This window comes from Rhineura floridana, chromosome 3 (assembly GCF_030035675.1).
Source record: "Rhineura floridana isolate rRhiFlo1 chromosome 3, rRhiFlo1.hap2, whole genome shotgun sequence".
NCBI classification, from domain to species: domain Eukaryota; kingdom Metazoa; phylum Chordata; class Lepidosauria; order Squamata; family Rhineuridae; genus Rhineura; species Rhineura floridana.
In genome coordinates this window covers 144,337,844-144,354,356 of record NC_084482.1, presented here as the reverse complement: position 1 = coordinate 144,354,356, position 16,513 = coordinate 144,337,844, and the positions used below count along the sequence as shown (strand labels likewise).

At 40.6% G+C, this 16,513-nt stretch overlaps 1 protein-coding gene across 2 annotated transcripts in view; it reads left to right on the top strand.

Annotated features, from left to right (window-relative positions):
* Positions 1-16,513, top strand: part of BICD2 (BICD cargo adaptor 2) — a 126,475-nt gene that overhangs the window by 101,455 nt on the left and 8,507 nt on the right. For both annotated transcript variants that reach the window (XM_061618207.1, XM_061618208.1), the window contains exon 6: positions 2,081-2,232. In XM_061618207.1, coding sequence (XP_061474191.1) covers positions 2,081-2,232 — 152 coding nt within the window. The remainder of the gene's footprint in view (positions 1-2,080; positions 2,233-16,513) is intronic.

Genomic DNA, 16,513 nt, shown 5'->3' with positions numbered 1-16,513 from the left:
TGGGCTACGGAGGTGATTAATACCTCCTTAAGAGATGGGGTGGTCCCTGCCTGCTAAAAGGAGGCAGTGGTAAGACTATATAAGAAACCCTCCCTGGATTCCGAAAATCTAAATAATTACTGACCGATTGCTAATCTCCCTTTTTTGGGTAAAGTACTTGAGAGAGTGTGGTTGCAGGTCAGATCCTGGCGTCTTGGATGAAACAGATTTTCTAGATCCATTTCAATTGTGGTTTAGATCCAGCTTTGGCACAGAAACTGCCTTGGTTGCCCTGCATGATGATCTCTGTTGAGACAGAGATAGGGGGAGTATGTCCCTATTAATCCTCTTTGACCTCTCCTCGGCCATGGTATTCTTCTGAAACAACCATCTGAGTTGCGGTTGGATGGCACTGGTCTGCAGTGGTCCCATTCCTACTTGGATAGTTGTTTTCGGAGGGTGGTACTTGGGGACTATTGTTCAGCCCCATGGAGCCTTTAGTGTGGGGTTCTGCAGGGCTCAGTGTTATCCCCCAAGCTTTTTAACATCTGCATGAAACCACTGTGTAGAGTCATCCAGAGTTTTGGAGTTCGTTTTCAGCAACATGCTGATGACACACAGCTCTGCTTCTCCTTTACATCTGCAGATCTAGCAGTGGATGTGCTAGATAGATGTCTTGCCTCAGTAATGGATTTGATGAGAGCCAATAAACTGAAGCTTAATCCAGACAAGACTGAGGCACTGTTGGTGGGTGGGTTCCCAAGACCGGATGGGCGGGGTATGGCCTGCTCTGGATTGGTTTACACTCTGTCTGAAGGAGCAGGTATGCAGCTTGGGGGTACTCCTGGATTCTTTACTGTCACTTGAGGCATAGGTGGTCTCAGTGGTGCAGTGTGCCTTTCATCACTTTTGATTGGTGGCCCAGCTGTACCCCTACCTGGACAGGGACACCATGACTTCAGTTTTCTACACTCTGATAACCTTTAAGTAACCAGTCATTCATTATTTCACTGCTCTGACTGATAAAACTACATTTTGATACAGAACCAGGTTTGGAATCAGAAAATCCACTAAACGTAACTGGAAGGTTTACTTTTTGCTTTGATCTTGCTCTTAGCCCAATCTGGCTCTGACTTTATTTATTTGATTTATATTCCACCTTTTCTCCCAGTAGGACCCCAGGGCAGCAAACAGAAGCACTAAAAACATTTTAAAACATCATAAAAACAGACTTTAAAATATATTAAAACAAAACAACCATTAAAACATATTAAACAAAACATATTTAAAAACTTTTCAAGATACAAAAGACCTCTTGGAGGCTGGGCTTGGTAACCAAGAGGTCTTCTGTATCTTTAAAATGTGTGCAGGGGGAAGGAATAATCCCACCTTGTGGTTTTTCCCATTACAGGGTTGCAAGAACACCTGCACTTGGCTGACTTTCTCTTCTCCTAAAGATACAGAAGCAGTCTCAGGGATTGAACCTGGCAACCCTAGCCAGAACCCATTGGCTGTCTGCTTAGATGTCTTCTTATGTTCCATTTGCTTTCATAGGAAAATTACAGCTTTAGTCAGAAGGAGGAGGCAAGGGGGGACAGTTTTAAATTATTCCTTTTTTACTATTTGACTCTTATGCATTATACATACATTGCAATAAGCAGATTATATAAGCTATTCAGCAAATCTTAAGTATATTCTAAGCAATATACAGGCTGGCCCATTAGAAAGGGTGCTCCTTAGTGGACCTGTAGGTTCCAGTAGGCATCAATCTGAAGTCAACTATTACTGCAGACTTCTGTTTTCAGTTACTGCAAACGTGTATTTTCAGCTCCTGGTAGAGTTTCACATGCCAAAGGAACTCTGGATGGCTGTTGCTTAATTTGCTTCTTAATTAGGGGTGTGTGTGTGTACGTACAGAGAGAGAGAATTCTCAAATGTAATAAAACATGAATTATCTAATTGTCCTGTAAAATAGTTGATTAAATTGCCAAGTCACTGTTTTAGTATGTGAACAGGTCAAAACCCTCTCTTATCTAGCTACTTCATGAAAAATCCCATTAACTGTGAATATTTTCTTTTGCTCTTTTTGGTGAACCCTAAGACAGCAGAAGTTGCCCTTGCCAACTTGAAAAGCAAATATGAAAATGAAAAGGCCATGGTTACGGAGACAATGATGAAGCTGCGTAATGAACTGAAGGCTTTAAAAGAAGATGCTGCTACCTTCTCTTCTCTGAGGGCCATGTTTGCTACCAGGTAAAATACAGTGGGAATTCAATACAAGTTAGTAACAGGGAGAAATAAATAGAACTTTCTTACTACAGTACTAACCTACTCTGGGAAAGATAACAATACAAGTATCCTCAGTGGCTGCATCTGGAAGTAACACCATAAATCATAGTTACATGAATTAGCTTCTGCTCCTCCATTCCTCGAACAGGGAAACAAACCATGGAGCAGATGGTTTAGTGTTGCATCCAAACTAGTGCTCATGGTTTGTTTTCCCCAAGAACAAACCTGTGCTTCCCAATTGTGGTTGGTTTGGGAGAAACTTTGGTTTGGACACAGCATGAAGCCAGCTGTTCCATAGCTTGGTTTCCCTGCTCCAGGAAGGAAGGAGTGAAGCAGGGAGTGCTTAAGCTGTATGCATGAGCACATAGCTTGTGCACAAGCTCATTTCCCTACCTATGGTTTATGGCATGCATTGTGTCTGAACATGGCAATGAACATTTTGTGCAGTGTGTGTGTGTGAGAGAGAGCTGATATTGCACACTAAGGATTCAAACCTAAACACATTTACTAGGGAGTAAGTCCCATTGAAATTCCATCCCATCCGATTATGCTGTTAAATCCATATTTTCTGATTCGAACAAAAATGTAAGACATTCAAAAATGTTAAAATGCTTAACATGCATTATCTATATGCACACTCATCACACATACGCAGTGTGTTACTTATAACATGAAATCAAGAGGAAAGCTTTATAATTTATTTATTTAGACAATTTATATACCGCTTATATTTAAATGAAACTCTGAGCAGTGTACAGCATAAGTTCAAAATCTTAAAACAGCAAATACAACAACAAAACTACACAATTTTTAAAATGCAGTTGATAACTGAACAGAACATCCTCTTTAGTATCAACATTGCATATAAAATTTATCTACAAAAAAGAAAAAACATAGAATTCTCTATGTTTAAAAATATCTAAAAAGAATTTAAAGCACTGTGAAGGTGAGGCTATAATTCAACCATGATTACACACAGAAAAATTAGGTAATTTTAGAGGCCTATGCTATGTGTGGATAAAAAGCAAAGGTAATGAAAGACTTGTGCCTATCTTGCCATTTGGCTTAATAAGGCTCGCCACTAAATCACAATGTGTAAAGGCTTGTTTTTCTTATTCATAGAAGTGGTGTTGCTACATGCTACATACATTGCTTATATGGTAATAGATTGCATACTATAAAATATGGGTTTTTTTAATACGCATCTTGCAAATCATTACCTATCACAGGTGTTCTCTTTTAAAGTGAAATTGCTGATGTATTACAGGAATAGCGAAGAACATTTTGTCTTCTATCTGAAAAAGCTTCAGGGCAGTTGCTCTGGGAAATTATCCTAGTATCATGATCAGCAGTAGAGAAGAAGCTTGAATGATAGCAGCATACCTGACCCCTAGATGAGAGAAACCAATGAAGGGACTATATTGCCAAATGCAGGACAGATGTTGGTAATGACCGTCATTTGATATAATTTGTGAGTCAGATGTACAGACTATCATAATTTCCACAAAATGAAGAGTGAACCTTGAAGGTAGAGCTTATACCTTTCTTGTCTGGCATGAACAGTTAAAAAAACTGTTAGGAAGTGTTGTGTCATCTGTGGGAACTTACTTTGTAAAACAATTGACTTTTTTGAGATCCTCCATGGGGCCACAGTTTGTCTTGACAGCATTTGGGGGGATAATGTTGCAGTGAGTGAGGCTGTTCTACTACCTCTTAATTAGGGCTCTATTTCAAGAAAGCATTAGAATGCAGTTCTGTATTTCTTTAGTCTTGCACACCTCGTTAAAAGACAAATGGGTGCAGCCTTTAGGGAAATTTGTAAGAGCAGCTACATGGTTATTTATTATTTGTATTGTATTTATTGCCCGCCCTTCACCAATAGGGCCCAGGGTGGGTAACAGCAGTCTAAAATTCACTATTAAAAACAATTAAAACAAATTAAATTCACAAGAATAAGGTGGTCCTGAAAATATACATCTCAGGTGCCAAAGGCCAGGGTAAAGAGGTGTGTCTAGCATTTGTTGAAAAGTGGCAGACGCACCTCTGTCAGAAGGGAATTCCACAACTTAGGGGCTACCACAGATAATGCCGTCTCCCAGGCCACTAGCCTTTGAACTTCTGAGGGTTGTGGAACTACCAAGAAGCCCCCCCCTGTTAATCTTAACACCCAGGACAGTCTGTAGAGAAGGAGGCAGTCTCTCAGATATCTGGGGCCTAAGTTGTTTATACACAAGTGTAAGCATCTTAAATTAGGCCTGAAACAAACTGGCAACCAATGCAACTGTTTTAGAACAGGTGTTATATGAGTTCCAAAAGCAACCCCAGCCAGTAATAGCTGCTGCATTTTGGACCAGTTGAAGTTTCTAAATCATCTTCAAGGGCAGCCCTATAGAATCATAGAGTAGTAAAGTTGGAAGGGGCCTATAAGGCCATCAAGTCCAACCTCCTGCTCAATACAGGAATCCAAATCAAAGCATTCCTGAAAGATGGCTGTCCAGCTGCCTCTTGAATGCCTCCAGTGTCAGAAAGCCCACTACCTCTCTAGGTAATTGGTTCCATTGTTGTATGGTTCTAACGGTTAGGACGTTTTTCCTGATGTCTAGTCAAAATCTGGCTTCCTGCAACTTGAGCCCATTATTCCATGTCCTGCACTCTGGGATGATCGAGAAGAGATCCCGGCCCTCCTCTGTGTGACAACCTTTCATGTACTTGAAGAGTGCTATCATATCTCCCCTCAGTCTTCTCTTCTCCAGGCTTAACATGCCCAGTTCTTTCAGTCTCTCCTCATAGGGCTTTGTTTCCAGTCCCCTGATCAGCCTTGTTGCCCTCCTCTGAACCTGTTCCAGTTTGTCTGCATCCTTCTTGAAGTGCGGAGACCAGAACTGGATGCAGTATTCAAGATGAGGCCTAACCATTGCTGAATAGAGGGGAACTAGTACTTCACACGATTTGGAAACTATACTTCTGTTAATGCAGCCTAATATAGCATTTGCCTTTTTTGCAGCCACATCAAACTGTTAGCTCATATTCAGCTTGTGATCAACAACAATTCCAAGATCCTTCTCACATGTCGTATTGCTGAGCCAAGTATCCCCCATCTTATAACTGTGCATTTGGTTTCTTTTTCCTAAGTGTAGAACTTTGCATTTATCCCTGTTGAATGTCATTCTGTTATTTTCAGCCCAATGCTCCAGCCTATCAAGGTCCCTTTGAATTTTGTTTCTGTCTTCCACAGTATTAGCTATGCCCCCCAATTTTGTATCATCTGCAAAATTGATAAGCATGCTCTGTACCTCCTCATCCAAGTCGTTAATAAAAATATTGAAGAGCACTGGGCCCAGGACTGAGCCCTGTGGTACCCCACTCGTTACTTCCACCCAGTTTGTGAAGGAACCATTGATAAGCACTCTTTGAGTACGATTCTTACGCCAACTGTGGATCCACCTGATAGCTGTTCCATCCAGCCCACATTTAGCTAGCTTGATAATCAGAAGATCATGGGGCACTTTGTCAAAAGCTTTGCTGAAGTTGAGATATATTATGTCCACAGCATTCCCACAGTCTACAAGAGAGGTTATCCGATCAAAAAATGAGATAAGATTAGTTTGGTAGAATTGGTTCTTCATAAATCCCTGTTGGCTCTTACTAATCACTGCATTGTTTTCAAGGTGCTTACAGATTGACTGCTTTATAATCTGCTCCAGAGTTTTTCCAGGGATTGATGTTAGGCTGACTGGTCTGTAGTTCCCCGGTTCCCCCTTCTTGCCCTTTTTGAAGATAGGACAACATTAGCTCTCCTCCAGTCATCCGGCACTTCACCAGGCCTCCATGATTTTGCAAAGATAATAGACATTGGTTCTGAGAGTTCTTCAGCCAGTTCCTGCAATACTCTAGGATGCAGTTTATCGGGCCGTGGAGATTTGAACTCGTTCAAAGTGATGAGGTATTCCTTGCCCATTAGTCTATCAATCTCAAACTCCAGTCCTGCCCCTTCTACTTCATGTTTTCCGGGAGGGTCATAGACCCTTTTTTGGGAGAAGACTGAGCCAAAGTAGGAATTGAGCACTTCTGCCTTTTCTTTGTCATCTGTTATCATTTTGCCATCCTCATTGAGTAGCTGTGGCACCATTTGTCTTTTATTATGGACATACCTGAAGAAAGCTTTTTTGTTGCTTTTAGCATCCCTTGCTAACCTCAGCTCATTCTTAGCTTTAGCCTTCCTGACGCCATCCCTGCAATTCCGTGATACCTGCCTGAAGTCCAGGGTGAGTGTATGGCTACTCTCAGCTTTTGCTTCTGTTAAAATCAAGAATTCAAATATGGTGTGGTCACTTTCCCCCAGCGTTCCTGTAACTGCCGCTTCATCCACCAAATCATCTCTATTGGTTAGAATCAAGTCCAGGATAGCTTATCCTCTGGTTGCTTCCTCCACTTTCTGTAGGAGAAAGTTATCTCCAACACAAGTCAGAAATTTCTTGGAGGGGCCGTGTTTGGCAGAATTTGTCTCCCAACAGATATTGGGATAATTGAAGTCCCCCATTACTACTACATCATGCCTCCTCGAAACATTGGCAATTTGCTTTTCAAAAGTTACATTCTCGTCTTCTCCTTGATTGGGTGGTCGGTAATAGACTACGTAGAGTGTGTTGCAACAATCCATTCTGGAAGTTACTAAAACATGGAATACTATGGCCAAGTTGTCTCTGTGCAAAAGAGGCTGTAGCTGGCAACCACCATAGCTGAAAATACGTTATGTTCTATGCTGCCTTTTGGCCAAAAAAGCTCCCATGACAGCTGAAACAGAATACACACAAACACAAGTAAGAAAAGAACAATACAATTTATAAAAATGTAAGGCAACAAAATCTTAACATTTTAAAAAAGCAGTACCTAAAAGCCAAATACATTAATCTTCCTGGTAAAGGGCAGTCCCCAGAAACATGTCAGAAAGAGCAGGGTGAGGGGGCAAGCAGATGGAAAAGCTTGCCCCTTGAGGGTTCTTACCCCTGCAGCACCACCTCTCAGTTTGCAGCTCCTCCTTATAAGCGTCTAGGCAGAGGGGTGTGGCAAGGCACTCCCAGCCACGAGGCCAACTGAGCCTCAAATAACAATGTTGGATCCAGGAGAACCCCAAGTTACAAACCTGCTCCTTCCAGGGGAGTGCAACGCTATCTTGAACAGGCTGGCTTCCTATTTCTTGGACTCAAGAACCTGGAACACATAACACCTCTGTCTTTCAGGATTCATTTTCTGTTTATTGGCCCACATCCAACCCCTCACTGTCTCCAGACATTTGTCTAGCGCCACAACTGCCTCCAGATTGAAAGGAGAGAGATACTGATGACACTTCACCCCAAAACTCCTGATGACACTCCCAGCAGCTTCATATAGATGTTAAATAGCATGGGGAACAGAACAGAACCTTGTGGCACACCACAGGAAACTCCCATGGTGTTAAACAGTAGCCTCCCATAACTTCTTTCTGAAAATGTTCCTGAAGGTAGGAGCTGAACCACTGAAATACAGTCCCCCCCAATCCCTACCTCCCTGAGCCTCTCCAGAAGGATATCATGCTTAATGGATCAAAAGCTGCTGAGAAATCCAGAAGAACAAACAGGGTTTCACTCCCCCTATCTCTCTTGACATATGTCATGCACCAGAAACACCCGGGTGGATAAAAATCAGTTTTTGTTTTTTTTAAAACACATTAAAATTTTGATTTTTTAAATTTATATCAGATTTTTTATTTTTTTAAAAAAATATTAATAAAATAGTGAATGTCTCTCTCATTAATTCTGTCTTATTACAAACATGCTAAACCTACACTTACAGTCTTAATAAAATGAATTAATGGCTCAATCACACACATATGGAGTTGCCTACTAATCAAACATGGGCATTCATTTCAGTTTCTCATCTCATGAAAATGGCTCTGCCCAACCTAACTACAAACTCTTGCTTCTTGGGAAGTTCTGGACTTTCAGTTTCTCTGACTAAAGTTACACATGCAAAGACACAGTCTGGATGAGAATGAGATTGCTGTTGTTCTGGGCTTATATGGTAGTGGAGCTGGGCTGCACAAGGCAAAGGTATTAAGAAGGAGACAATATAGAAAAGGACAGCTGGAGGCAGAGTAGAAAGGAACAGTGGAGAGGACTGGAAAGAAGAAAAAGGAAGACATTCTAGTACAGGCCAGCTTCTAGTTCCTACACTTTTGCCACAGAAGAGCTGTCATGGCTTCTGGGTGTAAGAGACCCCATCTGGGAATATTTTGAAGAAATTCCTTCCCTGGGCAAAAAAGGAAAATGTGCAAAGTGTAAACAGTGCAAGAAGGAGATGCAAGGCCTAGTTGTAAGAATGATGGAACTTCATAATGAAGCCTGCTTATTGGGAGAAAATGATGTGGAAGATATGGATATGTCTGAGGAACAATGTGGATCAACTGGTTAGTAAACTGAATAATTCACTTTGTACTGCATTATGGGAATGCACCATTCGTCAGGACTCTCTATGCCTTTTAGTATTGGTGTTATTCAACAAGCTGTTTGCTCTGTTGGATGTTTATAGTAAAAAAAAACTTAGCCTCCTTATGGCTTGTTTAATCAGTTAACTAGGTTTAGAATCTATAACCCAAGTTCACAGCACAGAAAGATACTGTTAAGAGTTGTCATTTTCTGGTTTTATATTAAGCAACATGCCCCTTGTTTTGGAACATCACAGCAGACCATAATGGTGATGCTGTAAGTCTATTCCCTGTTTTACTTCAGCATCACTCAGCTTCCCTAGGGAGCTCAAAAAACAAGCATCTGCAGCTTGACACAGGCAATATTATGCCCTATTTCTTAAATTAATAAAAATCAAATTATCGAAACAATTACACAAAGTGTACCCTCCTTGTAAAATGCTCTATTGAGTTGTAAATTAACATTTAGTAATCAGATTTGCACCATAGTTTAAGAAATATGTGATGAATTGTAAGTGACAAACTTGATTTAAATTACATTGATGTAACTCAATCCACCCTGAGGGCAACCAAGGTAGTTTCAGTGCCATGTCCAGGCCTAAAGGAAGACTGAAATGGATCCAGATATTCAGTTTCCTCCCAGCATGCGTAAAGCTAGACTTCCCCCACCTTCTTGAGCACTTGCCCCAAAAGGGGATATTTGCCTCTGGGTGATAGTAGTTTAACATTTGTGGGTTTATATTATATTTCAGAAAAAGAAATTTGCCACACCGAGAGTGCTTTTTATAATTTATCATTTCATGGCCCTTTAACAGATGCTACCTAGATTATTTGTAAAGCTTTGCTTTTGTCTTTGTTTTAAAAATCAATTTAAGCTAAAAAAATCTGATAAGAAATCTATAAAGTGATCATAGATGCAAAAAAAAGTTAAACTTTTATTAAAAATGGAACAAAGATTTACAGCAAGAGATAGAAATGGTTATGGATATGGACAAAAATTCCTCAAAGGATAATATCTATAGATTTAAAAGAAAATCAGTTCAAACTTCAATACCAGTGGTATGTCACACCACAAAACATCTCTAAAATACATAAAACGCACTAATAAATGCTGGAGATGCAACCATAACAAGGTTGACTGTTTACATATTTTTTGTAATGTTAAAAAATACAAAAAAGGGGGATAATATACTAAAACACATATGTGAAATAACTGGATATGGATTACCTCATGAACTACATATTATTTTGCTAAATTATCAGAAAGATGTAGTTAGACAGATTTGGAAATGATAGCAACTCTATTAACATTAGCAAAAATTGAAATTGCAAAACATTGGAAACAATCTAGAGTACCATCAGCTCTTGCCTGATTTAACAGAATCTGGGACACCATCAACTTAGTAAAAGTAACATTATTTAAGAGAAACAATGGATAAATAAATATATAGAAAACCGGGCAGTTTTTATGATTTTTTTGGAACCGAATGTATCAGGAGAATAAGTATCCATACAAATTATTTTCTCTGATTTATCTTAATATATGTAACCATGTTTATGCTTTTGGCAATATGCTTTCCCCCCTTTTCTATCGTTAGTATTTATTATCTCTTATAAATGCGCAAGATGAACTAGCTGTATTTAAAAAAATCTTTTTTTCTTTCCTCTCTGTTTTTTGTCTGTGATTTTTCTTTTCTTTAATAAAGATTAAAAAAAAAAAGTAAGCAGAAAGAAATGTAAAAAATAGTTTAACAACATAACAACCCTGCTGGGTCTATCTAATCTAACATACTGTTTCCCACAGTGTAGAAGCCGACAAGCAGGATATAATACTCCAGTTTTTCCTTAGCTTCTGGTATTTGGAGGCTTGATGCTTTTGCTCCTAGATGCAGAGCTTGGAAAACTTACTTTTTTGTACAACTCCCATCAGCCTAATCCAGTGGCCATGCTGGCCGGGACTGATGGGAGTTGTAGTTCAAAAAAGTAACTTTTCCAAGCTCTGCCTAGATGTAGTATAGAGCCACCATGCCTAGTAGCCATTAGTAGCCTCTGTGAATTTGTCTAATCTCCCACCATTTAACTTGAGCAGGTTCTACTATTTTGTGCCAACCCCTGATCTCCTACCCCTTTCCCTCCCTTTAAACATACATGCATACCGACCACCTGCCATCTTAATTTGGAGGCATCTATACATATATTAACACAGTGGTTCCCCAACTTTTTCCCCCACGGACCACTTGAAAATTGCTGAGGGTCTTAGCAGACCACTTTATGATTTTTCTGCCTGTGGTAGCAATTGTAATGCACTGTGCTAGATGTATGATTTTTAATTGCATTTTTACAGACACACTGCAGGCCATCTGAATGAAGCTCATGGACCATTGGAGGTCCTGGACCACAGTTTGGGAACCTCTGTATTAGCATATACATACTTATGAAAATGTCCGTCTTGGGCCTGTGCCCATGTCCTTTAAACACCTAGCAAAGCCCTTGCTTCTTTGTACAGTTTAAAATGCTGGTTTAGACCTACTGTGTTATTCCCAGCATTCCTCTTGTTGCAAGCAGTAAAGGGTTGTTTCCTAGTGTAATGGGCCTTGTTTTCCTCTGTGCTGCATGCTTTTGGAGCTTTGTATCTAGCCTTATAGCACATAGATGCTTTCCTCTGCTCTGCTTTGAGGTGCACCTAGAATATTTCTCTCCTACAGTGAAAATAGAACATGAATGTGGGGAATGCACTCAGAACCTTGTAGTATAGCATTCTTAGTAATGAACAACTGCCTCTTGGAATGCAAGTTTCCCATGAGGCCAGCAATTCCTTATTCTGCCCACCCACCTCCAGCAACTTTCCACTCCTTGTAAAAACATGTCATTAATTCAGTCTTGTAACATTTCTGGCCTTATATACTAGCCTGAAAATGTTTTTACTAGTTGCTAAGGGACTGTGGCACCCTGCTAGACAATATGATTTCCAAACTGCAATCCAGGGGCCAGGTTAACATCATGTAATGCTGTCGACGTGACAGCCAGGCCGCCTTCTTATGGTGTCAGGAAGGTAGTTTAATCTTAAGTTTGAAATTTGGGTGATTAAAGAAGGAATTTCTCCATCTGAAAATGATATTTTTCTCCATAAGGCCACAATCCAGTGTAGAAATGAAACTGTTTTGCTTGGGTACCCAACTCAGCAGGGTAGGAAGCTGCCATATATCAAATCAGACCACTGTATTGTCCACACAGAGTTTCATACAGAAGGCATTCCCAGCCCTATCTGCTGGGGAATGAATCTGGAACAGGTGCTCTGCCACCAAGCTATGAATTGTTTACCTCTCTTAGGACCGTTTATACTAATCTAAATTTTATTCCATTTGTTTACTTTCCACCTTAGAATAACAAAGACATTGTGAGGACTTTCTAAATTTAGGCCTCAATCCTGACTATTTGCCTGAAACTAAGTATCATTTGAACTAAGAGGAAATAACTTCTCTTTGGGACTGTGGTGTTAGTATTTCTAATGAAAGGATGACAGTTTAATCTAATGTTGTTAAGATTAATGTAATTGTCTCCTATGGGCGCTGCTTCAGATTTATTATTTATCTGCTGCTTTAGATTTCTTTTCTCCATATTGTTATATACTGCTGGTTTTAAAGAAAGTCCCCACTCTGACTATAATTGACGCTACAAAATGTCACTTTTTTTTGACGCTACAAAGTAATTAATGGCAGGAGGTTCCACTTTCAAATAAAGATCATGTACTGCAGTGTGTCAAAATGAAATGCAGGCTCGAAAATATCCTGAGATTAATTAACCATTTTGCAAAAGTACTATAGCATTGCAGATTATTAAAAGAAATGTATGCAGGGGGATAGCATGTGGCACTTTTAATAAGCAATTCTAATGCTAAACTGCTTTTGAAGCTGTTAGCCTTCATGTTGCTAAAATATTAACAAATAATATTTAAAATGAATAATATAGCTGCTGTTTTAATGTTTTGAGAGAGCCAGTGTGATGTAGTGGTTAGAGTGTTGGACTATGACCTGGGAGACCAGGGTTCGAATCCCCACACAGCCATGAAACCCACTGGGTGACCTTGGGCCAGTCACTGCCTCTCAGCCTCGGAGGAAGGCAATGGTAAACCACCTCTGAATACAGCTTACCATGAAGTGAGTGAGGCTGTGATTATATATTTTCTATCTTGTGTCTTATGGGTTGGTTGACCATAATAAACATCTGAGTGACTGACTGAATCTGCCTTGTGGCAGCCTTTCCGTCAGGTGGAGGCAACTCTTGCTGCTGCTGCAAAGGGAGAAAAGAAAACCAGGGCTATTCTGTTTCCGCTGAAAGACCAGTTGGCTTTGGCCTGGCCTCAGCTGTCACCTAGCAGTAGCCATTCTATTAGGTTACCTCAGAGGTGGGGAACCTCAGGTCCAGGGGCCAAATGCAGCCCCTGGGCTTCTCTGTCTGGCCCTTAGGATCCTTCCGAGGCCACAACTCCCTCCTGAGCCACACTTCACATCCTCCTCTCTGAATGTGTTTCCCTGTGGAGCGTCTTTGATCTCTAATAATACCTCTTCCTTGCCTGGATGAAAGTTAGTGAGGGGTGTGCATGTGTGTATAAAAACTAGCCCATTGTACCGAGGTAAAAGCTATATTCACTGCTCCGCTCACTTTTGCCCATGGGCCCACCACTACTGGAATTTGGCCCTTGGCTTGAGAAAGGTTGCCTACCCCTGGGCTACCTGAACTGTTGCAATTGCAGCTGATGGTTGTCAGATGTGGTGCCTGACATTGTTTTTTTCCTCCTCTCCCCCATCCCCCTTTCCTTGTATGTCATGTCTTTTAGGTTGTAAACCTGAGGGCAGGGGCTGTCTTACTTGTCTTACTACTGATTTTCTAAGCTGCTCTGGCAGTCTTTTCAGCTAAAGAGTGGGGTAAAAATACTTTAAATAAGTGCTTATTACTTATTAAAGATGTTAAGCTTTGCCTTACCTTTAGCCTTTCAACTTTCCCCCCCTTTTGTCCCAAAACATTTTGTTTGTATTGCTGCATTTCTTATTTAAAACATAACAAATTAAGGATATTCCTTAAATTCTGACTTTCAATCCTTAGAGGTGAGTATATGCTTGGTTATCAAAGCCTTAGACCCAAGTTATACATCTTTTTTTAAAAAAAATAAAATAAAAGGTTAAATAATAATTAATTGTGCAAATCCAATGAGGTCTGTTATTATCTTGCATTCTGTCCCTTTAATGATTTCCCAGTTTAATAAATTTGCTTTATTTATACTATGAGAAGGAACTAAAAAAAGGGGATGCTTTCTAGCCACTGAAAAAGTGACAAGTCAGTAAGATTTCAGTTCCCATAAACTGGATTTGCACTTACAAGATCTGAACAGGGTGGTTCATGATAGATGCTCTTGGAGGTCACTGATTCATAGGGTCGCCATAAGTCGTAGTTGACTTGGAGGCACATAACAACTACAAAACAGGATTTGCAGAGGGGCTAGCCATGTTAACCAAGGCTCTGTCTCTATTGTCACTAGAGAGACTTAGCAGTCTTGCTAGAAAATATTCCCCTCCCCTCCCCATACCACATCCCTCCCCATACGCTAGTGCATTCACATGTTTTAGCTTAGATATTAAGACACTCCCGGTAGCCAAGAGGAATGTGCATGCATGAAATGAGCCTGGGTGGGGTGAGAGAAAGCAATATGTGTTAAATGAACGTGTGGCCCTCCAGATGTTGAAGTCCTATTGCCCACTGCCAGCGTAGCTCATAAGAACATAAGAAGAGCCTGTTGGATCAGGCCAATGGCCCATCTAGTCCAGCATCCTGTTCTCACAGTGGCCAACCAGTTGCCCATGGGAAGCCCACGAGCAGGACCTCAGTGCAAGAGCACTCTCCCCTCCCATGGTTTCCAATAACTGGTATTCAGAAGCATACTGCCACCTACTACAAAGGCAGAAAATAGCCGTCATGGCTAGTAGCCATTGATGGCGTTACCCTCCGTGAATTTGTCTAATTCTCTTAAAGCCATCCAAGTTGGTGGCCATCACTGCCTCTTGTGGGAGTGAATTCCATAGTTTAACTGTGTGCCGTGTGACGAAGTACTTTTTTTTTCTTTCCTGAATTTTACAACATTCAGTGTCATTGGATGTCCATGAATTCTTGTGTTTTGAGAAAGAGAGAAAACCTTTTGTCTATCCACAATGGTAAAGTATAATGAGAACTGTAGCCCAATAATGTCTGGAGAGTAACAGTTTCCCCATCTCTGGCTTACTCCAGGCTTGAGCTTTGGAATTTAGAAAGTTCCCATGTGAACGTGTGTGTGTGTATGTATACCCATGCGTGCCCATGGAACGTCTAGCTTAAATAGCACTGGAAGTCACGCAGAGAATTCTATAAGGTCTTTATCCAACACTGGAAGGGCACAGCATCCCTTTTTTGGAGGGTGTTTCCAAGCTAATATGTTAATAGTCCCTTTATACTTATATAAAATATATTATGGATATGTTCTGGCAAGGAAAAACCAATAAACAGTAATTAACCAGTGAAGATGAGCAATGTGGAGCTCTATATGTGGAGCTGTAGTTTTAAAACACTGCAACAGTTTTAAATGCATTCGTAGGACCCGAGGGTGAACAGAAACCAGTATGAAGTTTGAACTACACCTCGGGAGATAGTGAAATGACTAACTCAATTTTAACTAATTGTGCTAGTAGAAGTCAGTGCATGGATTCTCACTAGTGCAATGGGACTTTCACCCCTCTTTTCCCCTGCATGCCCTCCCCATATCTGCTCTGGGGGTTGGTGGGAGAACCCACAGAACAGCGTGTGAGGGGAGGAGATGGGAGATCATTCTGTTGAGCAAGCAGAAATGCTTATGCTGATGGAACAATCTCCTTTATGCTACATTGAATACAACCCAAAGTTGTAAGCAAACTTTCATGTTCTCCAGAACCCTTCAGACTGTATATTGTGCAAAATGAGGTTGGGGTGTAGAAAAAGCTAGGCATGATCTTGTTGCCCCAAAGTCTGCTGTTTAAAGCAGTCTTACAAAGGAATAGCAGGAGAAGCCTTGCTAGGTGCAAGTCAGATTGCAGGATGCATCCAGGTCTATTGAGGGAAAAAGCAATAGACAACTCTTTTCCATTTTTGAAAATGTAAAATCTCATAATTAGTCCATCCCTAATCAGATCACCAGGCCTTTGTGAAGCAGAGAGCAGAAGAAAAGGGAAACATTAGCAACATTGGAGATATATTTTGGGTGTTGCATTTGGTACAGTGAAGAAATGCCAACTTGGTAGTAATATCTACCTAGTGGTTGAAGGATATGTAACTCGCCAAATTTCTAATGTGATGCAGTCTCTTCACACAACTTCTGATTTTTGCTCTGTATGTATGAGGGAGAGAGAAATTCGGTTGCTAAAAGCATGTGTCAGTGTCAAAATTGTGCTCTCTACAGCTTGCATCTCATAGCTTTTGGGGCAAAAGCAGTCTTGGATCCAGTGGTGACTGGTGCCTACTAGACCTGGTGGGACTGTTGAGGGGTCATAGAGGCATGGCCAAGTTATTCTGGTATTCTTCCCATCCTCTCTTGCAAAGATATTGTAGACACTTAAGCATTGCTGTTTTAAAAAATAGTTAGCACCTAACTTAGCTGAAAAACGTCTTTGGTTCAGAAATGGTCCTGCTGTCATAGTTGATTCTCCGCTGTGGAAAAAGTTGTGTGGCGTCCACCTGTTCTGGTTCTCTCTTTATCCTCCCCCTTTGCAAAGAAAGACTGGA